Here is a 23,847-nt window from a genome sequence, read left to right on the forward strand (position 1 = left end):
AATAAAGGGTGTGAATGGCCAAACGGCAGAGAAGCTAAAATGAAGATGTTGGGGGAGGGGTGGGGGAAGAAAATGGATGGCACAGAAATAAGATTTAGAAAAGGAGATGCAAAAGAGGAGAAAAGATAAGGGAAGGAATGTAAAGTAGGGGGAAAGAGTTGGGGGGGGGAAGAAAAATGAAGAAAGACAATAAAGAAACAAAAGGTAGAGAACAGAAAAAACATTAAATAAAATAGAATGAAAACAAAGGGGGCCGAGGTGGGGTAGAGCAAATCATCTGAAGTTGTTGAATTCGATGTTGAGACCGGAAGGCTGTAAAGTGCCGAGCCGGAAGATGAGATGCTGTTCCTCCAGTTTGCGTTGAGCTTCACTGGAGCATTGCAGCAAGTCAAGGACAGACATGTGGGCATTGGAGCAGGATCGTGTGTTAAAATGGCAAGCAACTGGAAGGTCAGAGTCCAGACTGCGCACAGACCGAAGGTGCTCAGCAAAGCAATCACCCAGTCTACGCTTGGTCTCTCCGATATAGAGGAGACCACATTGGGAGCAGCGAATGCAATGGACCAAATTGAAAGAGGTGCAAGTGAAACGCTGCTTAACCTGGAATGAGTGTTTTGGACCTTGGATGGTGAGCATGGAAGAGGTAAAGGGACAGGTGTTACACCTTCTGCGATTGCATGGGAAAGTGCCATGAGTGATGGGAGAGGTGTTGGGTATAATGGAGGAGTGGACTAGGTTATCCCAGAGGGAATGGTCTCTGCGCAATGCTGACAGAGGGAGTGAAGGGAAGATGTGTTTGGTGGTGGCATCACGCTGGAGTTGGTGAAAATGGTGGAGGATCATGCTTTGCATATGGAGGCTGGTGGGGTGAAACGTGAGAACAAGGGGGACTCTATCCTTGTTTTGGGAGGGAGGAGAGGGGGTGAGGGTCGTGGCGCAGGAGATGGACCGCACACTGTTGAGGGCCCTGTCGACAACTGTAGATGGGAATCCACAGTTGAGGAAAAAGGAGCACATATTAGAAGCACCACTTTGGAAGGTGGCATCATTGGAACAAATGCGACGGAGGCGAAGGAGCTGGGAGAAAGGGATGGAGTCCTTACAGGATGTAGGTTGCGATGAGCTGTAGTCCGGAAAGCTAAGGGAGTCAGTGGGTTTGTAATGGATATTGGTAGATAGTGTAATGCTAGAAATGGAGACAGAAAGGTCACAGAAGGGAAGGGAAGTATCTGAGAGGGATCAGGTGAAAACGATGGAGGGGTGGAAACTGGAAGCGAGAGCATGAGGCGGCACCAAAATAGATTTTCCAGCATTTTCTCTTTTGGTTTCAGATTCCAGCATCCGCAGTAATTTGCTTTTGTCTTTACCACATTATATTAGTTGGACAGCACTTTCCTGTCAGTGGAATAGGTAAAACTTGCCAACTGTTGCATTAAACACATTAGATTGGAGAGTTCGGAGTTTTTTCCTCTACAACTCCATAGATGTGACAGGACAGGATTTCCATCCATCCTGAGCCCATGCTGCGGAAGCCAGTGTTAAATGTTTCTGGCTGAATTCCATCATCGCTGAAACACCAGCTGGAAGATGTTGAAGATGGGTGTGGGGAAGTGCCGGGGTCAAGGCCCAGGGTGGGGCTGCACAAGATGAAAAAGACCAGGCTTATCTCACGGTTTTCGTTTTACCAGCAGCACTGCCCCTCTGCGCCACAGTGAACACTTGGCCCGACTCTGAAAGAACGGCCACAGCCCCTAATTCGATGGAGCTCTTGACGCAGCGCCCTGACAGGCCACCTTCAGGGGTGACCCAGCTGAGAGATGCACTGCTGCCACTGCATATCCACTCCTTGGTGAGACCAGCGCCCTCTGCTGTGTACAAAGCCCACAAGCATTTCTGGATCAGCCTTGGGCCAATGCTGCAATTCTTTAACAAAATAATTTACGGGAAATGAGTGTCACTGGCTGGGCCAGCATTTATTGCTACCCCCTAACTGCCCTCCATTTCAGAAGGCATTTTAGAGTCAACCAACCACATTGCTGGGCATCTGTACCATGTAAGGATGGCAGATTTCCTTCCCTAAAGGACATGAGTGAACCAGATTAGTTATTACCACAATTGGCAATGTTTTCATGGTCGTCATTAGACTTTTAATTCCAGATTTCTATTAAATTCAAATTTCACCATCCGCCATGGTGGGATTTGAACCCAGATCTTGCCCTGGCTCACTGGATTGCTAGCCCAGTGACAATATCCCTGCACCACCTCTTCTCCAAGGATATAGATAAAGTGGGTACATGAAAATTGCTTGGTCTGCACCTCGATCTGCATGGGGACAGGTAGGTCACAACGAGCGCTCCTCCCACCTCCCCCATGCCACAGTCCACCCAAGAAACCAACATTTTAAAAATTATATCAGTTTGCAACTGCTGAAAGGGAGAAAAATGAGTATGAATTTCCAAAATTGTGTCGATAAGTGAAGCTCCAATGGTGGGAAGAAATTGAAAGGAGAGAATTGCTTAATCTTTTAGATTTGTTTTAGCTCTTAAAGCTTTTTTCAAGGACTAACGCTTTCCATTCAATATCACAATCATTAATCGCATTCTCATTATGTTCCACTTCAAATTCCAGTAACCTAATGACTAATTTATGCTTGAAGGAAAGTCTTTGGACAGTCTGCTTCCAGGTTCTGATTAATACCAACTTGAACGTCTTGGAAGGATGTGCAAGTGCAGCTTCCTTGTGCACTCTTCAAGATTTTCATTAACTCCCCACAAACTGGCAGGAAGCACTTATTCCAGAACAGCAAGGAGTTAGTAAATTAGCAAAGGGAAGATCACCGATGCACGATGACACAGTGATTAGGACTGCTGTCTCACAACGCCAGGGACCTGGGTTCGATTCCACCTGGGATGACTGTGCGGAGTCCACACGTTCTCCCCGTGTCTGTGTGGGTTTCCTCTGGGTGCTCCGAGTTCTTCCCACAGTCCAAAGATGTGCAAGTTAGGTGGATTGGCTATTCTAAATTGCCACTTTGTATCCCAAGATGTGTAGGTTAGATGGATTAGTCATGGTAAATGCACAGGGTTATGGAGTTAGGGTGGAGGAGAGGGCCTGAGTAAGACATGGTCAGAGAGTCACTGCAGACTCAATGGGCCGAATGGCTTCCTTCTGTACTGTAGGGATTCTATGAAAAAATAATGTGCTGCTACTTCACCTGCCTGATGTATTTTTTCAATGAAGCATTAATGTGCCAGCCAGCTAGGTCTGGAGACAGTCCCTGTTTTATTCCCAGAGAAAACATTTCCAGGCTTTATCCTGCTCAGTACAAGATGTGTTTGTTCTCCAGCACTTCCATTGTTAGTCACTGAGAGGGAATGAAGAAGGCGTTATTAAGTTAACTGAGATGTTACATGATCAGAAGGAAGATATATGCAGAAAGCTATTCAGTCCATCCAGACAACAAACTAAAGTTCCTTTGTCACAGAATGGAATTATCTTTACTTGATTTCTAATTTGGTTGGAGGAAGTCTTGCAGCACAGTTGGTAGCATCCCTGCCTCTGGGCCAGAAGCCCTGGGTTCAAGCCCCACTCCAAGAAGTTGATGGCCGTGGAAAGTGTAATCATAATATGGCCAATCAGGTCGATTATCAGTCTGTCCCAATGTCCTTCCAGTGCATCTGATGCCAAGAGAGTTTCCTGGCCAGCCATTCTGCAAAAGGCAATGACAAGCCACTGCAGTACTTTGTCAAGTGTAATCATGGACCAATCCAATGGAAGACCATGGTTGCCAATGACCTCTTAGGGCATGGTACCCGAATGAATTTGGTCAGAAGTTATTTCCATGGAGTCAGTTTTAACTGTCAAAGAGATTTGAATGGGTAGGGGATTAATTCAAAACATAACTCTTTGCCACAAGGGCAGACTTAATGTATTTTTTTATTCATTCGTGGAAAATGGGCGTCGCTGGCTGGCAATTGTCCATCCCTAGTTGCCCTTGAGAAGGTGGTGGTGACAACTGAGTAGCTTGATAGGCCATTTCAGAGGGCAGTTGAAAGTCAACTATATTGCTGTCGCTCTGGAGTCACATGGAGGCCAGAAAGGGAGGTCGTGCCTTACAAATTTGGTGGAGTTTTTTGAGGAAGTGACAAAAACGGTTGATGAAGGAAGGGCAGTGGATGTCGTCTATATGGATTTCAGTAAGGCATTTGACAAAGTCCCACATGGCAGGTTGGTTAAGAAGGTTAAGGCTCATGGGATACAAGGAGAAGTGGCTCGATGGGTGGAGAACTGGCTTGGCCATAGGAGACAGAGGGTAGTGGTCGAAGGGTCTTTTTCCGGCTGGAGGTCTGTGACCAGTGGTGTTCCGCAGGGCTCTGTACTGGGACCTCTGCTATTTGTGATATATATAAATGATTTGGAAGAAGGTGTAACTGGTGTAATTGCGGATAGTGAAGAGCATTGTCGGGCAATACAGCAGGATATAGATAGGCTGGAAAATTGGGCGGAGAGGTGGCAGATGGAATTTAATCCGGATAAATGCGAAGTGATGCATTTTGGAAGAAATAATGTAGGGAGGAGTTATACAATAAATGGCAGAGTCATCAGGAGTATAGAAACACAGAGGGACCTAGGTGTGCAAGTCCACAAATCCTTGAAGGTGGCAACACAGGTGGAGAAGGTGGTGAAGAAGGCATATGGTATGCTTGCCTTTATAGGACGGGGTATAGAGTATAAAAGCTGGAGTCTGATGATGCAGCTGTATAGAACGCTGGTTAGGCCACATTTGGAGTACTGCGTCCAGTTCTGGTCGCCGCACTACCAGAAGGACGTGGAGGCATTGGAGAGAGTGCAGAGAAGGTTTACCAGGATGTTGCCTGGTATGGAGGGTCTTAGCTATGAGGAGAGATTGGGTAGACTGGGGTTGTTCTCCTTGGAAAGATGGAGAATGAGAGGAGATCTAATAGAGGTATACAAGATTATGAAGGGTATAGATAGGGTGAACAGTGGGAAGCTTTTTCCCAGGTCGGAGGTGACGATCACGAGGGGTCACGGGCTCAAGCTGAGAGGGGCGAAGTATAACTCAGACATCAGAGGGAAGTTTTTTACACAGAGGGTGGTGGGGGCCTGGAATGCGCTGCCAAGTAGGGTGGTGGAGGCAGGCACGCTGACATCGTTTAAGACTTACCTGGATAGTCACATGAGCAGCCTGGGAATGGAGGGATACAAACGATTGGTCTAGTTGGACCAAGGAGCGGCACAGGCTTGGAGGGCCGAAGGGCCTGTTTCCTGTGCTGTACTGTTCTTTGTTCTTTGTTCTTTGTAAGGACGGCAGATTTCCTCCTCCAAAGGACATTAGTGAACCAAATGGATTTTTCTAACAATCAACAATAGTTTCATGGTCATCAGTAGATTCTTCATTCCAGATTTTTTTTAAATTGAATTCAAATTCTACCATCTGCCATGGCGGGATTCGAACCCGGGCCCCCAAAACATTAGCTGAGTTTCTGGATTAATAATCAAGCGATAATACCACTAGGCCATCACCTCCCCAGACTTCAGCTATGCACACATGGTGAGCTGCTTCCCTGTAACAGCTGAAAGCACCAGCAGGCCAGTGAAAGTGAACAGAAATTCAGGTCGTCATTGACCATCTGTTGACAGCTAAGAAGAGCACAAGTAGGTAGGTTGCTGGACAGGGTTTAGAAAGGCTTTTGCAGGCGGCTAATAGGGGTGAGTATTTGGTAGGCAGGCTGTGATTCTTTTCTTGTAGGATGTAGAGGAATATACACTCGCTCCTCCTGGCCACAGAAAGGAAAGACAGTCTGTTTCACCTGAGAAAGTCACACCAACTTCCTCATTCAAGCCTGATTTAAAATGCAACCATTGGCAGCCCCTTCACAGAATGGGAATCTGAATAACATTAAGCATATGTGGCTCCCACCACCTTTCTGTAGGACCCCCAGCAACCAAACTGTAGAATGATAACCAATAAAATTCCAGTGAGGATGGTGTGATAATGTGCATTCCTGCCCATCATGGTATGTGGCCATTCCCACCAAGGGACAGCATGGGATGCAGATGACGGCCCAACCAGAATTTTACCCCTGCCTGTCTAATCATCCGCACTGTCAGCAGGACATCATGCTGATCTGGAACATATCCGGACTAATGTGTCGTGGACATGTCAGGATTCACCTGGAAGAAGGTTTGGGGTAGCCTCTGGAGGTCAGAAAATGGAAGCCTCCAATGACCGTGGCTCCTGGAGCATCCACCACTTGGACCTTCACACTGCAGGAGCTTCCAGGAGGTGGATCTTCATTCTGAACCTCCCTTCCTTCACCCTTCACAATTCAGTCAATGCAGAAGTTTGCAACTTGAGTCTTCTCTCACATGCATTCTCACTGCAAAGCTTTGCTGGTCACCATACCAGCTTTTGGGTTCCGTCACATTCTTGAACGTTCTTGAGTCTCTCCCTTCAGCTTTATGCCCCGTTGACACGCACCACTTTCTGAATCTGAATGAATGCTTTTCTCACAAAAGTTTAGTTACTACACCCTCTGGAATTCTCTCCAAACCCCCTTTGCCTTCTGTATGTTCTACATGTCTAAGCCTGTAAAAAAAAATTTGTGCATGCTCTCTCTCTCTCTATCTCTCTCTCTCTCCCTCCCTTGCTCTCTTTCCTCTCTACCAATGGGACACACCAGCAGCCATGTACAAAAAGTGACAGAAAAAGCCAAATTCCTCTTCCTATTACTGATCTTCACACATAAAATATGTTTAAGTCCAGCTTCATTCCTTTTCTGACTGTGGTTGGTTAATCCAATATTCCATAATTTGTCTCAATCCTTGTCCTAGAGTTTCAAAAATAAACACAAACAAATAGTCCAATAACTGTGTTAATTTGCCTTTGTAAAAGAACAGACTTGTATTTTTTTCTGCCAATCAGAAATGGTACCCATTTGACCCTGGAGTTTGTTTTAAATATTTTTGAGATGGATTTTCATCATGACCACACGTTGCCTGGGAGGAATGCAGAGCAGAAAATTGTAATGACCTCAATGAGGCCCATGAGGTTGGCCTCGTGGAGTATGAGATCCCTGATTGAGGTAATGACCTATATATTGAGAAGTGTCAGGGCTACTGATACTCCAGATTCTTACTTTGTACCTGAAGCACACTTAGGAGTGGAATTCAGTTTATAAATAAAGGGAGCCTGGTGAAAGGACACCGGCCCCGAGGCGTCATTTCAAAAATCTAGCGAGATAGATTGCATGCCTGTAGCCGAACATTTCTTGTTTTCTTTCTATCCAAATGATTTGATTTTGATTTTAATTTATTATTGTCACATGTATTAATACACAGTGAAAAGTATTGTTTTTTTGCGTGCTACACAGACAAAACATACCGTTCATAGAGAAGGAAACGAGAGAGTGCAGAATGTAGTGTTACAGTCATAGCTAGGGTGTAGAGAAAGATCAACTTAATGCAAGATAAGTCCTTTCAAAAGTCTGACAGCAGCAGGGAAGAAGCTGTTCTTGAATCGGTTGGTATGCGACCTCAGACTTTTGTATCTTTTTTCCGAAGGAAGAAGGTGGGAGAGAGAATGTCCGGAGTGCATGGGATCCTTAAGTATGCTGGCTGCTTTGCCGAGGCATCGGGAAGTGCAGACAGAGTCAATGGATGGGAGGCTGGTTTGCGTGATGGATTGGGCTGCATTCACGACCTTTTGTAGTTTCTTGCGGTCTTGGGCAGAGCAGGAGCCATACTAAGCTGTGATACAATCAGAAAGAATGCTTTCTATGGTGCATTTGTAAAAGTTGGTGAGAGTCAGAACTGAAATGCCAAATTTCCTTAATCTTCTGAGAAAGCAGAGGCGTTGGTGGACTTTCTTAAGTATAGTGTCGGCATGGGGGGACCAGGACAGGTTGTTGGTGATCTGGACACCTAAAACTTGAAACTTTTGACCCTTTCTACTTTGTCCCCGTTGATGTAGACAGGGGCGTGTTCTCCTTTACGTTTCCTGAAGTCGATGACAATCTCCTTCATTTTGTTGACATTGAGGGAGAGATTATTGTTGCTGCACCAGTTCACCTGATTCTCTATCTCATTCCTGTACTCTGTCTTGTCATTGTTGGAGATCCGACCCACTACGGTGGTGTCGTCAGCAAACTTGAAAATCGAATTGGAGGGGAATTTGGCCACACAGTCGTAGGTGTATAAGGAGTGTAGTAGCAGAATGATAATGCAGTGTGGTGTATAAGAGATGGGCAATCCCTATTGCTAGCTTTCCCATTCCAAGCAATGCTTAACAAATTTATTTATTTTATTTATTAGTGTCGCAAGTAGACTTACATTAACACTGCAATGAAGTTACTGTGAAAATCCCCTAGTCGCCACACTCCGGCGCCTGTTCAGGTACACCGAGGGAGAATTTAGCATGGCCAATGCACCTAACCAGCACGCCTTTTGGACTGTGGGAGGAAACTGGAGCACCCGAAGGAAACCCTCGCAGACGCGGGGAGAATGTGCAGACTCCACACAGACAGTGACCCAAGCTGGGAATCAAACCTGGGTCCCTGCACGGTGGGGCAGCAGTGCTATCCACTGTGCTACCGTGCCGCCCATATATGTGGCAATAGAGACAAAAATCTACCTGGTTTCTGCTTTAGATTGGCCTAAAGCGCACTCCGCATCGGAGCCAGGCACAATCCAAGTTTAGCAGACCTATGTCAATGAAACCCATGATGCAAGCATTTCTGTTGGCCTGTCCAATTCTATATTAAACATCTTTCATACTGTCCTCTGCTATTGCCTTTCCTGAATCCACGCCTAAATTTAAATGTAATTATGCATTAATTTATACCATAATGGAGTGTTTAATATCCTTAGTAATTGTGCAAGTCTTTTGTGTAACTTAGTATTCCTTGTTTAAAATAAAATACTTTAAACTCTAGGTTTGTTCATGAATCTCCACGTTGGCTGCTGTCAAAGGGGAAGGTTTCGGAGGCTGAAGCAATTCTCAAATATGCGGCAAAGAAAAATAATGTCACTCCACCAGCAGTGCTCTTCAGCAGCCTTGAGGTACTGCCACACAACATTAGAATTTGTTCCTATGCTGTTCTCAATACAGGCCTGCTTTTTGTTACCAATTGTATTGTCCCGTTTCTCATCTGAATGTGGTGTTAAATCTGTTTCTCTCTCCACAGATGCTGCCAGACCTGCTGAGTTTATCCAGCATTTTCTGTTTCTATTTCTCTTCTGAAGGTACTGACGCTTGACTGTGGTATGGCTTCACCGGTGTTGGCCACCTCTCTTGTTCAAGCCACTATTGTTTTTCATATGAGCCCTGAGCATTATCAGGTTATTTGGCCATCAGAACCTAAAATTTGTATTCATTCAAAAACAGATGTGCGCGCACTTTCCAGCACAATTAATTTCATTGGTGCTGTATTTATGTACATAGCCACTGCGGTAACTCCATCTGTGCTTCAAAACGAAAACAAAAGGCAAACAAATGTAATCTGCGAATTATCACAATTCAATTAGTTTATTGTTTTCATTCTTTCATGGGATATGAGAGAGACGATTGTGTAACGAGACCTAGGTCTCCTTATACACCAACCGCTGAAGGTAAGCATGCAGGTGCAGCAGGCAATGAAGAAGGCGAATGGTATGTTGGCCTTCATAGTGAGAGGATTCAAGTACAGGAGCAGGGATGTCTTGCTGCAGTTATACAGGGCCTTGGTATGACCACACCTAGAATATTGTGTGCAGTTTTGGTCTTCTTACCTGAGGAAGGATGTTCTTGCCATGGAGGGAGTGTAGAAAAGGTTTACCAGACTAATTCCTGGGATAGCGGGACTGACGTATGAGGAGAGATTGAGTTCACTAGGATTATATTCACTGGACCTTCGAAGAATAAGGGGGGGGGGAGGGACGGAATCTCATAAAAACCTAGAAAATTCTAACAAGACTAGACAGGCTAGATGCAGGATGTTCCTGATGTTCAGAAGCAGGGTTCACAGTCTGAGGATACAGAGTAGACCGAGGACTGAGATGAGGAGAAATTTCTTCACCAAGAGAATAGTGAGCCTGTGGAATTCTCTACCACAGTGTGGTAAACCACTGTTAGCTTATTACCTGTATATGTGACATGCCTGGACACATCCCTGCCGGCCCTACCCGAGACTCCTCCCCCCCCCTGGTCCAGGTATAAAGGCGACTGCTCCCCACCCCCCTGCCTCAGTCTGGACCAGTTCATCGACATGGGTGTGCTCCAAGTCTTTTGCTAATAAAAGCCTATTTGTTCTTGCATACAAACTAGTCTTTGCTCGATTGGTGGTGCATCACACAGAAAGTGGTTGAGGCCAGAAGATTGTATGTTTTCAAAAAGGAGGTAGATATAGCTCTTGGGGCTAAAGGGATCAAAGGATAGGGGGGGAATAAGTGGGAACAGGTTACTGAGTTGGATGATCAGCCATGGTCATAATGAATGACAGAGCAGGCTCAAAGGGCCGAATGGCCTACTCCTGCTCCTATTTTCTATGTTTCTATGTGTGTCGCTGGCAGGGCCAGCAGTTGTTGCCCATCCTTGGATGCCCTTGAACTCAGTGGCTTGCCACACCATTTCAGAGTCCAGTTAAAGAGTCAGCCACATTGCTGATGGGCCGGAGTCACATGTAGAGCAGACCGGGTAAGGACGGCTGTTTTCCTTCCCTAAAGGGCATTAGTGAACCAGATGTGTTTTTATGACAATCAACAACAATAATAGATTTTAATACAAATATTTTCTAATCATGGTGAATCATGTCTGTTTTCTTTCAGCTCGAAGACATGATGACTGAAAGGAAAAAAACATATGCAATTTTTCACTTATTTAAAACCCATAATATTCGAACTATCACTATCATAAACCTTCTAGTGTGGTGAGTATTTATTTGAATCATAGAACAGTACAGCACTGAATGAGAGTATTTGGGCATCAAAACTGCATTGGATCTTTCGAAGAATTATGCATTTAGTCCCATTCCTCTCCTCCTTTGACCTTGCAACTTTATCTCCTTCAGATATTAATTCAATTCCCATTTAAACAATGCATTGAATTTATCTCAAGCATGACATTCCATATCCTAATCATTAATTGCATACAAAAGCTTTTCATCACTTTGCTTCTTTTTTTTGCCAGACATTTTTAAATCTGTTCCCTCTGTTTTTTATTGTTACACGGGATGTGGATGTTACTGGTGAGACCAACATTTGTTGCCCATCCCTATTTGCCTTTGAGAAGGTGGTGGTGAGCTGCCTTCTTGAAAAGCTGCAGTCCGTGTGATGTAGGAACACCCACAGGACTGTAAGGAAGGGAATTCCAGGATTTTGACTGAGTAGTTTGGAAGGGCATTTCTAGGTGGTGGGGTTCCCATGCACCTGCTGCTGTTCTTGTCCTTCTAAGTGATAGAGGTCGTGGGCTTGAAAGGTGCTGTTAAAGGAGCCTTATTGAGTTGCTACAATGCATCTTGTAGACAATACACACTGCTGCCAATCTTCATTGTTGGTGGAGGGATTGAAGATTTAAGATGATGGATGGGGTACCGTTTCTTGCTATCACGTGCAATGAACTGAATTGGCTGAAGACTGGCATCTGTGATGTTAAGAATGGATGTGGAGATGCCGGCGTTGGACTGGGGTGAACACAGTAAGAAGTCTCACAACACCAGGTTAAAGTCCAACAGGTTTATTTGGTAGCAAATACCATGGAGTGGACATTTCCACTCTATCTGACGAAGGAGCAGTGCTCCGAAAGCTTATGGTATTTGCTACCAAATAAACCTGTTGGACTTTAACCTGGTGTTGTGAGACTTCTTACTATGTTAAGAATCACCAGAGGAGTCTGAGATGAATCATCCGCTCGACACCTCTGATTAAAGATTGTTGCAAATGCTTCAGCTTTATCTTTTGCAGTGTTATGATGGGCTTCCCAGTCATCGAAGATGGGGATACTTGTGGAATCTCCTCTTCTGGTAAGTTGCTTAATTATCCTTTACCACTCATGACTGGGTGTGGCAGGACTGAAGAACTTAGATCTGATACATTGGTTATGAGATCTCTGAGTTCTGCCACTCACATGCTGCTTATGTTGTTTGGCACGCAAGTAGCCCTGAGTTGTAGCTTCACCAGGTTGACACCTCATTTTTAGCTATGCCTGATGTTGCTCCTGGCATGTTCTCCTGCACTGTTCATTGAATCAGGGTTGACCCTTTGGCTTGGTAGTGATGGTAGAGTGGGGATATTTAAGGTCAATTATCTCAGTTCCAGGACATTGCTGTAGGGATTCCTCAAGATACCGTCTTAGGCCCAACTATCTTCAATTGCTTCATCGATGACTTTCCTTCCATCATAAGGTCAGAAGTGGCGATGTTCGCTGATGATTGCGCAATGTTTAGCACCATCCGTGACTCCTCAGATACTGAAGCAGTCCATGTCTAAATGCAGCAAGACCCAGAAAATACATAGGTTTGAGCTGACAAGTGGCAAGCAACATTTTTGCCACATATGTGCCAAACAATGACCATCTCCAAAAAGAGACATTCTAACCATTGCCTTTGACATTAAATGGCATTACAATCAACACTATCAACATCCTGACCAGAAACTGAACTGGACTAGCCATATAAATACCATGGCTACAAAAGCAGGTCAAAGGTTGGGAATCCTGTGGTGAGTAACTTACTTCCTAACTCCCCAAAAACCTGTCCACCATCTACAAAGCACAACACAGGAGTGTGATGGAGTACTCTCCACTTGCCTGGATGACTGCAGCTCCAGCAACACTCAAGAAGCTTGACATCAACCATCCCATCCACAAACACTCACTCCGTCCACCACTGATGCACAATGACAGCATTGTGTACCATCTCCAAGATGTACTGCAGGATCTCACCAATGCTCCTTAGGCAGCACCTTCCAAATCCATGACCATCTAGAAGGATAAGGGCAGCAGACACATGGAAACAACATCACCATCTGGAAGTATCCCTCCAAACCATTCACCATCTTGACTTGGAAATATGTCATCATCCCTTCACTGGCGCTGGGTCAGGGTTCTGGAACTCCCTTTGTAACAGCACTGTGGATGTACCTACACCACAGGGACGGCAGCATTTCAAGATGGAAGATCACCACCTCCTTCTCAAGGGCAATCTGTGATGGTAATAAATATTGACCCTAGCCAGTGACACCCATATTCCATGAATGAATATAAAAAAATAAAGAAAAAATATTATTTAAATGAAAAGTGATTCTAGGGTTCTATAGTACAGAGAGAACTGAGAGTCGTCACACATGAGTCATAAAAAGATAGCATGCATGTGCAGTTAGTAATTAGGGAGGCAAATGGATTAATAGCAAAATTAGGGTAGTTTGTGGTTGTGGGCGCAAGTCCCATCCCCAGCCAATTAACACTCCTTTGAATCATAAGTAGTTGTGGGTTTGCCATCCCGCCAACTCTTCGGAAAATTCCTGGCCATAGTCTGCAATCTCCTATGAAGACAAGGGTACAGTAGATGTGCTGGGATTGCCATGCAAAGGAAAGGACCTTCTCCAACCTCAAACCATCTGCGTGAGTGTCCGAGGTTCTTAATTTTCTCCGCTTTATGAAAGGAAAAGTTTTTTCCTCTTTTCATATTGTACGTTTTGAGTTTATAACAAATACAGAAATATGCAAAGTGATAATAAGAGAGGTGATGTAAAATAAACAGAGTCAGAGAATAGGGATACCGGTTTGGCTTGTTTCCTTCACATGTATCGGCTTCTGGTTTAATGAGGTTTCTCTTACTTTGTGATTGGTTTGCGAATGGTCAATATTTAGTTTTTCTCAAAACTGTTTATTTACACGATTTACATACAAGTACATTATTCCCTGTAAACAGTGTTCTGCATCCGGCTCCCTTGGAGCCTGTTGATCATCTGCCTTTGATGCCATGGTTACATCATGATTAACATCATTGTCTAATTGTCTATTTTTATTCTACATCTGACCCAAATTAGAACCTCCAAACTGGTTAACCTTTCTGCTAAGCTATTTACATAAGATTCCCACCTCATGTTCAGTTTACATGAGTTTTTATCCAACTCTGACCATGCTTTCCCCTCCCCCGCAAGTCACTTTGGCCAAAAGCTTCAACCCTCCACAGTTTTCTCAATTCTACTGAAGGACCCATTGGATATTCCCTATCTACTCCTTGGAAGGCAAACACATTGGTGGAATTGATTCTCATAACAGCCAGCTCCTGGGCTGTGACTCCTACGATGAGCTGAATGAAACATTAGTGAAAACCAATCAAGGAGATTCAATAGAAAACCCTTCAGCACTCAAGCACTTGCAACTCATTGAAAAGGAAGACAACAGGCTGAAATTCTCTCTCGTATCTTCTTCAATGTTGCTCCCTGAGCCACGGATGAATCTGGCAGATGAAAAGAATGAAGAATGACTTGAAAATACTGCAGGATATGAGGAAGAGAGGACTTCCTTACTATTAAGGTAGGAATTTCATTTTCTGTAGTTGGTGATATAATTTCCATGATTGCTCTGCTGCAATGGGATCGCAGAATCAACAGGAGAATGTAGGATTGCACCGTCATCAACAATGGAATCAACATCTGGACTGGGATCTATGGGAAGTTCATGAATAATACTCTTGCTCGTGAGATCAACATCAATGTCAGGAGTTGTTACTATAAGCATCTCAGTAGTAATAGGAAAGAGAGCTAGTGTCGGTACTTCTTCAGCCAACTCTGCTGTCTGATGCCGTGGCCATTTCCTTCGATGCAGTACAGCGTTTTTGCACTCCTATAAGGCCATATGTTCACTTTGTTGCACCATGTGAATATTTTTCTGTGGTTTGATATTGCTGTGTGACTGCTAATGGCTGGGGTTTTGGTTCAACATTCTCTTTTAGGTTGTTAGACTACTCCAACTCTTACTTAGGTTCAATGTGCTCAAGCTCCATTTACTATTCGACTTATAAGTTTTTCTAAGGTACTGTGCAGCTTTAGAAGTTCTGTAGTTTGGGCCTTTGCTCCTTTACTGAAAGAAAAGCTTTAGTGCGTCCGCAATTTTTTAATAATATCCAAGAGTGGGCTCCAGCTTACATTTGTACAAGTTAGTAAGCTCTGAACTTTCAACGTTGTTTCACTCCAATTTGGAACCAGGCACTTCATTCTCACTGGATAGCTTTCTGCTAGCTGCTTGCAATTGTTGATGCATGTCATCGGTGGGCTCAGTGGAACACATAGACAACTTCACCTTCAAAGGGATGATTCTGCTCAAAAGAGACAACAAAAGACTTCATAATCATAAGCAGCGGAATCAAAGAGTGTATCAAAGTCTAGGCCTTCTTCTTCCAACAGATCATCCGCCTCTGTGGTGGCTTCATTTTCTTGAACTCTGTCCTGAAAGAGCAATGATGTGGAGATGCCGGCGTTGGACTGGGGTAAACACAGTAAGAAGTCTCACAACACCAGGTTAAAGTCCAACAGGTTTATTTGGTAGCAAAAACCACAAGCTTTCGGAGCACTGCTCCTTCGTCAGGTGAGTGGGAGTTTGTTCACAAACAGGGAATATAAAGACACAAACTCAATTTACAAAATAATGATTGGAATGCGAGTCTTTACAGGTAATCAAGTCTTAAAGGTACAGACAATGTGAGTGGAGAGAGCGTACTCCATTGTCTCCACTCACATTGTACCTTTAAGACTTGATTACTTGTAAAGACTCGCATTTCAATCATTATTTTGTAAATTGAGTTTGTGTTTTTATATGCCCTGTTTGTGAACAGAACTCCCACTCACCTGACGAAGGAGCAGCCCTCTGAAAGCTTGTGGCTCTTGCTACCAAATAAACCTGTTGGACTTTAACCTGGTGTTGTTAGACTTCTTACTGAAAGAGCAAGCCACAGTCTGGAAGCGAATTGAGTGGTCACCATCTTTCATAGTGCATCCTGTTTCTGCCTCTTCTGGCCTGTACTGAAGAGAAGTGAAAGATTTACAATCTCCTTCCGTGGTCCAATGGATAGTATTCATTCAGTAAAGACGGACTGTGTTGACTTCAATTTCTGCTGCAATTCTGAGCTTTTCCAGTCCTTTCCAGGAACAATTTTGGAAATTCAATCCTGAATATTGCTTCACTGTCATTTATTGTTCTCTCTTCGACCATTTGTAGAAACACCAGTCGTGAACACGCTGCCATGCCGAGTAATGCAATTTGCTAGTTCTGTAAGATATAAATAGTTTCATTAATTTCTTTATCCTCATGTCTGGGGGGTGATAGTGAATTGATCCCTCACTCTGGCATCTGTGCCTCTTAGATGGCTGGATCTTTAGTCAGTCCTGAATCAAGTTCAATTGGGTCTGATAGGATTGTGATCCCAGCCTCGGTCTTTAGTTTGGCTGCCAACGACACTGCTTATCTTTGACTTATTTTAGGAAATCCTCAGGCTAAAATGCTGCATTTCGAATTTCTTGGATTTTGAAATGGCTGGAAACTTGTTCCAACTTTCTTCTTTTAAATCATGCTTCGGATCTGCAGAATTGTTTAAAATGTCTGATCTTGCTGCAGAGAAAGCAGTCAGCTCCCCCTGCTGGGCATTCTTTGCAGCGATGCTGCTTTTTGACATCAGGGCCGCAACTCTTCCACCTCGTCCACCCAGAATCAGAGCAGGCGAGGGTCCGACAGTGGAAAGCTCCATTCACCTCAGGCGGGAATTTCCGGTCTCGCTCGAGCAAGGCCGTAAAATCCAGTCCCACATCTGGATCATTGAGAAACAATTATTTTTTTCCCATCCCTTTAACGGCTTTTTCAGCCCTGTCTACATCAACAGGGACGAAGTAGAAAGGGTCGAGTGCTTCAAGTTTTTAGGTGTCCAGATCACCAACAACCTGTCCTGGTCTCCCCATGCCGACACTATAATTAAGAAAGCCCCACCGACGCCTCTACTTTCTCAGAAGACTAAGGAAATTTGGCATGTCAGCTATGACTCTCACCAACTTTTACAGATGCACCATAGAAAGCATTCTTCCTGGTTGTATCACAGCTTGGTATGGCTCCTGCTCTGCCCAAGACCGCAAGGAACTACAAAAGGTCGTGAATGTAACCCAATCCATCACGCAAACCAGTCTCCCATCCATTGACTCTGTCTACACTTCCCGCTGCCTCGGCAAAGCAGCCAGCATAATCAAGGACCCCACCCACCCCGGACATTCTCTCTTCCACCTTCTTCCTTCGGGATAAAGGTACAAAAGTCTGAGGTTACGTACCAACCGACTCAAGAACAGCTTCTTCCCTGCTGCTGTCAGACTTTTGAATGGACCTACCTTGCATTAAGTTGACCTTTCTTTACACTCTAGCTATGACTGTAACACTATATTCTGCACTGTCTCGTTTCCTTTTCTATGAACGTTATACTTTGTCCATATAGCACGCAAGAAACAATATGAAAATATATTTGACAATAATAAATCAAATAAAATCAAATTAAATCATGGTCTTTTCAGTGGACAGGGCTTCCAACTTGGACCTACATACTGGATCAACCCCTCTTAAGCCTCAACACCTCCCCAAAGTACACCCTAATCCTGCTTTCATAGCTCCACCTTCTGCTTAAACAGTTTAATTTTCTCCAATGTTAAATCCTCCCTGGTTTGCACAATGCTCTACAACACCTCGTCAAGCATACCATCTACAATGCAGCCACAAATTAATTCATGCTTCAAAGCTTTGGAACTGCAACTACTGGGTCAATACAAATCATTAATAAATTAATGAATTCACCCAATGTTTGGCTGCTTTGGTTGAATCTCACCCGTTCAATGCCCAGATTCTTTGTAGGGCTGAAGTAATTATCAAAGGCCATCAAAACCTTCTTCCAGGATACCAAGAAGAAAGTATCCTAGAAGAAGACTCCTTGTCTCACCAGGACATCATCAGCTATGGCCCCCAATCATATATGAGTGTACTGACCTGGTGTTTTTGTGCCTTCTCCTTAAGTCTAAAGCTTTTTAGTACCTTTCAAACTGTCACCTCCAGAACTCATATTGCTGTACTGGCTATGGACCCTCAATGTGTTTTAAGGGTTTGAAGGCTGTTCACTGGCCATCAATACCAAGAATGTTCATTCAGTATCGTTTCCCAAGGTACAGCTTACTTTTGTTCTTCGCAAAGCCAAGCTATTCCGCAAGTCTTGACCTGTGGGATTTTGCCAATTTGTGGTCTCAGTTTTCTCAAACTGTGGCCTCCAGCACTGCCACCATGGTTTGGCTTATTGCCCTTCACACGTATTGTCTAATGGTTCAATGAGGTTTCTCTTACTTTGTGAGTGACTTGGTAGTGGTCAATATTCAACTTTTCTTAAAACAGTTTATTAATACTATTTACATCCAGGACCTCATGGTAATTACATTATTGCTGGAGACACAGTGACCATTTTGTGTCTTGCTCCTTTGGAGTCTATTGGTTATCTGTTTCTGATGTCATGTTTGTGCATAGAACATAGAAGACAGAACAGTACAGCACAGGAACAGACCCTTCAGCCCACGATGTTGTGCCGAACGTGACACCAAATTAAACTATTCCCTTCTGCCTGCCCCTGGTCCATATCCCTCTATTCCTTCCATATTCATGTGCTTATCTAAAAGCCCCTTAAACACCCCTATCGTATCTGCCTCAACCACCACCCCTGGCAGTGTGTCATCATTAACATCATTGCCTAATTAATATAACCATTAACCCTTTACAAATACTTCAAGATATTGCAATTGCTGAGTGATACAAACAGTGCAGTATATCAAGCCACATCCAAATGGAAGTATAACAACCAAATCCAATTGTATTAGGCGTGTGAACTAATGGAAATACTTCAATAAACTGAAGTAAAAGTTAAAAATATATATCTCTTTGCACTGAGGGAAGGAGATGAGAAATCTGCTCAGTCTCTCAGCAGCTGGATGAATTATTTGATAGCCAGTATGCTACATTACTCCTTCAACGAATGGAAGGATAGAAATTGCAGCGGAATCAGACGTAAAGATATTGTAATGGTTTTCCAAACAAATTCTAACTGGAATGTTGCTGTTTCTCAGAGGAGAATGGGGGTGGGTGTACGCTTTGCAGGGTAGTTACCTGCAGGCAATGTTCAGTTCACCATATAAAGTTTGGCATAAATAATGTGTACGGTGAGCAGGTCTGCCTCCCAACTTGGTGGAAAATGATCGATAAATAGGGAGCACATGTGAATGAGAAAGAAAATCCAATAAAAACCCAAATGGAAAATATGGAATAAGGGAGGAAGGTTTTTAAAAATTGTTTTTACTAATCGATGTTACCTTTTTTTTAAACAGGATGATTATGGCTGTTGGATACTTTGGACTGTCTTTGAGTACACCCAATCTCCATGGTGATGCCTACCTGAACTGTTTCTTCTCAGCTGTCACCGAAGTTCCGGCCTACCTAGCGGCTTGGCTTTGCCTCCAGTATTTTTCTCGAAGGTTCAGCCTCTCAGGCTCATTTTTTCTTAGTGGAATTGTCCTTTTCTTCATCCAGCTCATACCTTCAGGTAATTTTTGTACAGTGCAGCTATCTTGAGTGTTGTTGGAGCTGCATGCATCCAGGCAAGTGAAGAGTATTCCATCACACTCCTGACTTGTGCCTGATTGTTGACTGACTTTAGGAAGTTAGGAGGTGAGTTAGTCTCCACAGAATTCCCAGCCTCTGAATGCTACATTTTGTTCCATGGATAAATTCACCAACAAAACACAGGGATTGCCTTTGTTCCAGGTGTGACACCAGCAGTGGTGATTTATTTTTGAGGAGGATATTTTGTAGCTCCTTAGATGTAGACTATTTCCCTTTATACCTGTTCCTATCACTGTGACAACACTGCTGCAACTCATTGGCTCATTATGACCCAGAATTACTGACCATAGTAGTAGCAGATGAATCCTCAACAGGTTTGGGGTTCGTACTATATTAAGTGCAGAGACGGCAAGCATAAACCAGTCTACTATACCTCCAGGAGTTGAGCAATTCACCAAAGAACCTTAGACAACAACTACCAAACCCACAACCACTTCCATCGAGAAGGACAAGGGCAGCAGATACATGGGAACATCACCACTTCGAAGTTCCCCTCCAAGTCACTCACCATCCTAACTAGGAAATATATAAATAAATCACCGTTCCTTCACAGTCGCTGGGTCAAAATCCTGTAATTCCCTCTCGAATGGCACTTTGGGTCAATCCATAGCACGTGGACTGCAGCGTTTCACGAAGGCAGCTCACCACCACCTTCTCAAGGGCAACTTGGGATGGGCAATAAATGCTGGCCAGCCAGCAAGGCCCATGTCCCATGAATGAATGAAAAAAATCCTCTCGGTCACGAACAGAAATGGAACAATGGAAAACCATCATAGAAAAAGAAGTTTTGGCAGAAACATTGGCAAGCAAAAAATATAGACCATAAACCTCTAGTCACCCTTCTGAACATGAAAAAAATTGTGAAGGTGCCACCCAGAATTCAATAGTTCAGATTAAAGTTGGTGACTCCATCATAAGGGAAGTAACAAGTAATGGCAGACAAACCGTAACAAATATCAGTTGAAGGAGCTGAGCAAGAGGATTTACACTTCGTCGAGGAGGTTGAAGCATATATAACCTTAAATCACCCAGTATTTACCAGCTTCTGCAAGAAAGCTGCAGGAAAAAGCAAGCCCAGAAACAAGATGAAAAATCTCTTCAAATCTTTGTCTGGAAGGCTGGCCAGACTATACCTCCCCTGTCATCTGATACTGCACCAGTACTTTGAATCTTTCAATCAGCTCATTATTATTGACAATTTCATAGAATCCTACAGAGCAGAAGGAGCCCATTCGGCCCATCGAGTCTGCACCAACCACAATCCCACCCAGGCCCTATTCCCGTAACCCCACATATTTACCCTGCTAATTCCCTGACACTAGGGTCAATTTCACATGGCCAATCAGCCTAACCCGCACAGCTTTGGACTGTGGGAGGAAACCGGAGCACCCGGAGGAAACCCATGCAGACACGGGGAGAATGTGCAAACTCCACACAGATGGTGACCCGAGGCCAGAATTGAACCCGGATCCCTGGCACTGTGAGGCAGCAGTGCTAACCACTATACCACTCTGCTGCGGTGTCTTACTAGTCTTCAGTGACAAAATAGTCATACTTAGGGCATTTTGTCTTAAAATTCCTCAAACTCTTTACCAAGATTATCTGCTGTAAAATATTGTACAAGAGCGCAACAGTCTGTCTGGTAAGCAGGCATTACTCGCTCTTTGAGGAACTGATCCCTAATTGTTTTGTGCTGTAAACAGCCAAGAGTAAAATGAATCATTATTAGCTTCTACGGGAATACTTGGGAGATATACTTATTTTAATTTAGGGGAAAACCTTCCTTATTTTCATTGATGACTGCTCACAGTGGATTGGAGTAAGCTGATTACATAGTATCACAACAGAAACAGTTATTCAATCCCTCAGGAGAATTTATTCAATGCATGGCATTCCAGATATTTAACTGTCTGACAAGAGGCCACAATTTGCAAATGAGTTATTGCAAGATTTTGTGTTCGAATCTGGCTTTGTTCATGTAGCCAGTTCGCCTCACTATCCTTCAGCAAATGCAAAGTCTGAGAGAGGTGTGCGAAATAATGTATTAAAGCAAAGCAAAGACCTAGATCTAGCTCTTCTGAGTTATCGAATCTCACCAATACAAAATGGCTTCTCACCATCAGAGTTACAAGTAGGAAGGAGATTGAGAAGCCAGTTTCCAGCCCTGACACAAAAGTTCAAAACCCACCTCCACCGTAAATGACCATGAGAGGGTAAATCTGAGGAAGAGTAATGAAACAACCAGGCTTGGAACTTTAATCACAGACATAGAATACCTGAGTTTCTAATGCTTAGGGAGAGAGTATGGGTCCGAGACCAGCAGAGGGATGGTACACTGATTGAAATACTCCACAACCAATATTATACAGGGTTGAGACAGGCTAGGTATCACCCGGAGAAACTACAGTAGCTTAATATCCTTGGAAGGAAAGCCAATTGAAACTTGGGTTTACTACTAAGATCTTGAAGAAGAAGGAAGACTTTCTACAAACTCTTCAGCCACACTGCAAGAGTACCAAATATCGTTAACCTCAAAAATAGATATGAGCCAGCTTAGGGAGATTGGTCAAGATATCGGTGGGCCAAAAGGCCTCCTTCTTCACTATAAGGATTCTATGATTCTATGATATCTCAGAGTTTGACCCTATATGGTCTGAGACTTTGCAGGAAAATGTAGGAGGGTGCAAATATGATGGGGATAATGCCTTGGCGAGAGATGTAGAGTAAATGGTTTCCATCAGAAGCATATGTAACATTGATGAAACAATGATGTCAGATTACATGATGGAAAAGTAATGGAGATCCAGACGAAGATAAGCTCTAAACTTGTTGGAGGTCCTAAGCATTTGCTGTAAATAAACAGTTATTTATGGTTAAAGGACTGCAGACTCGAGCAGCATACTTTTGGGAGACAAGACAACCACAAATTCACGACCACACAGCAAAACATAAACCTGTGCACCTTCCAATAAGTTTGTGTATCTGTCAATTTTATTTCTAGATCTTGCAGCACTTGCCACAGTGTTGGTGATGATTGGAAAGTTTGGGGTCACGTGTGCTTTTTCCATAGTTTACGTCTACACTGCTGAGCTCTACCCAACTGTGGTAAGAAACATGGGTGTCGGAATGAGTTCCATGTCTGGCAGGTTTGGTGCCATCATCTCGCCTTACATTTTTTATATCGGTAAGGTAACTGTTTATCATCTTTATGTAGATAAAATATAAGAAGATTCCTTGCATTGTTCCAATACTCGCACACCATTCCCAAATACACATCTGTTAACATGCATAAGGTGTAGGTGAAGCTAGAAATATGCAGGGGATATCCGACCAGCCCCTCCCTCCTCAAAGCCAACATCCAACTATGGCTTATCCCACTGAATGAGACAAAGAGTGGTAACATTACAGTGAAAGTATGCCAATGAATGGCTGAGATTTTAAAAAAATGATCTTCATGTTCTGTTTATGAAGAAGTGACTAAGCAATAACTGGTGTCATTTCAATTAATCAGGAAGTTTGAAGAAGGTTCCTCACTAACCTGAAGGAAATGATCTCATTGCCAAGTCAAACCTGAAGGCTGCCTTTCAGCTTTTCCATCTCCCGCCACCTCCCTGGTGTGTCTCCCCAGGAGTTGTAGACCTTCCTCCTCAAGTCCATTGAAGACATTACTGGGGTTGCTGTTCACCCACCCTGTTACTTTGATTGTGCACCGATTGTGGATGATCTTTCCCTGTACAAAGATACAGAAAGCATTTAATTCAGAACATAATTCTACCCTGCTGTCTGCAAACATTCCATTACAAAAAATATTAATAGGTTCAAGAAGCGTGGCAATCCCTTCAGTTTTCACTTTAACGCCATCACCTTTGATGGAAGAAGCTCTATGTTAGGAGAGAGAATGAGAGGAAAGGAATGTGTGGCTCTGGGTATAGTGGCGTATCTTGTGATGATGCAGTATAGACTGCCTACGTTATCTTTCTCCATGAAAATGGCAGTGATGCAGAATAAGGATGTCTGTTCCTAATTTAACCATTCAGATATTCTAAATTTAAACCTGGGATCAACATAGTTTTGGATTCTAAACAATTCAAGCTATATGGTGATCAGGCAGGAAAATGAAGGGTCATCCTGACTGGGAACGTTGGCTCTATTCTTTCTCCACA

The 23,847-nt window shown here is 43.6% G+C and overlaps 1 protein-coding gene across 2 annotated transcripts in view; it reads left to right on the plus strand.

Moving 5' to 3' along the window:
* The window catches only part of LOC144505060 (organic cation/carnitine transporter 2-like), a 70,612-nt gene that overhangs the window by 38,343 nt on the left and 8,422 nt on the right, over positions 1 to 23,847 (plus strand). The window contains exons 6-9 of one of the 2 annotated variants that reach the window (XM_078230803.1): positions 8,955 to 9,081; positions 10,825 to 10,925; positions 19,390 to 19,604; positions 22,686 to 22,868. In XM_078230803.1, coding sequence (XP_078086929.1) covers positions 8,955 to 9,081; positions 10,825 to 10,925; positions 19,390 to 19,604; positions 22,686 to 22,868 — 626 coding nt within the window. The remainder of the gene's footprint in view (positions 1 to 8,954; positions 9,082 to 10,824; positions 10,926 to 19,389; positions 19,605 to 22,685; positions 22,869 to 23,847) is intronic. The other variant, XM_078230804.1, reaches the window with a different exon arrangement.

The sequence above is a fragment of the Mustelus asterias genome, chromosome 16 (assembly GCF_964213995.1).
Source record: "Mustelus asterias chromosome 16, sMusAst1.hap1.1, whole genome shotgun sequence".
NCBI classification, from domain to species: domain Eukaryota; kingdom Metazoa; phylum Chordata; class Chondrichthyes; order Carcharhiniformes; family Triakidae; genus Mustelus; species Mustelus asterias.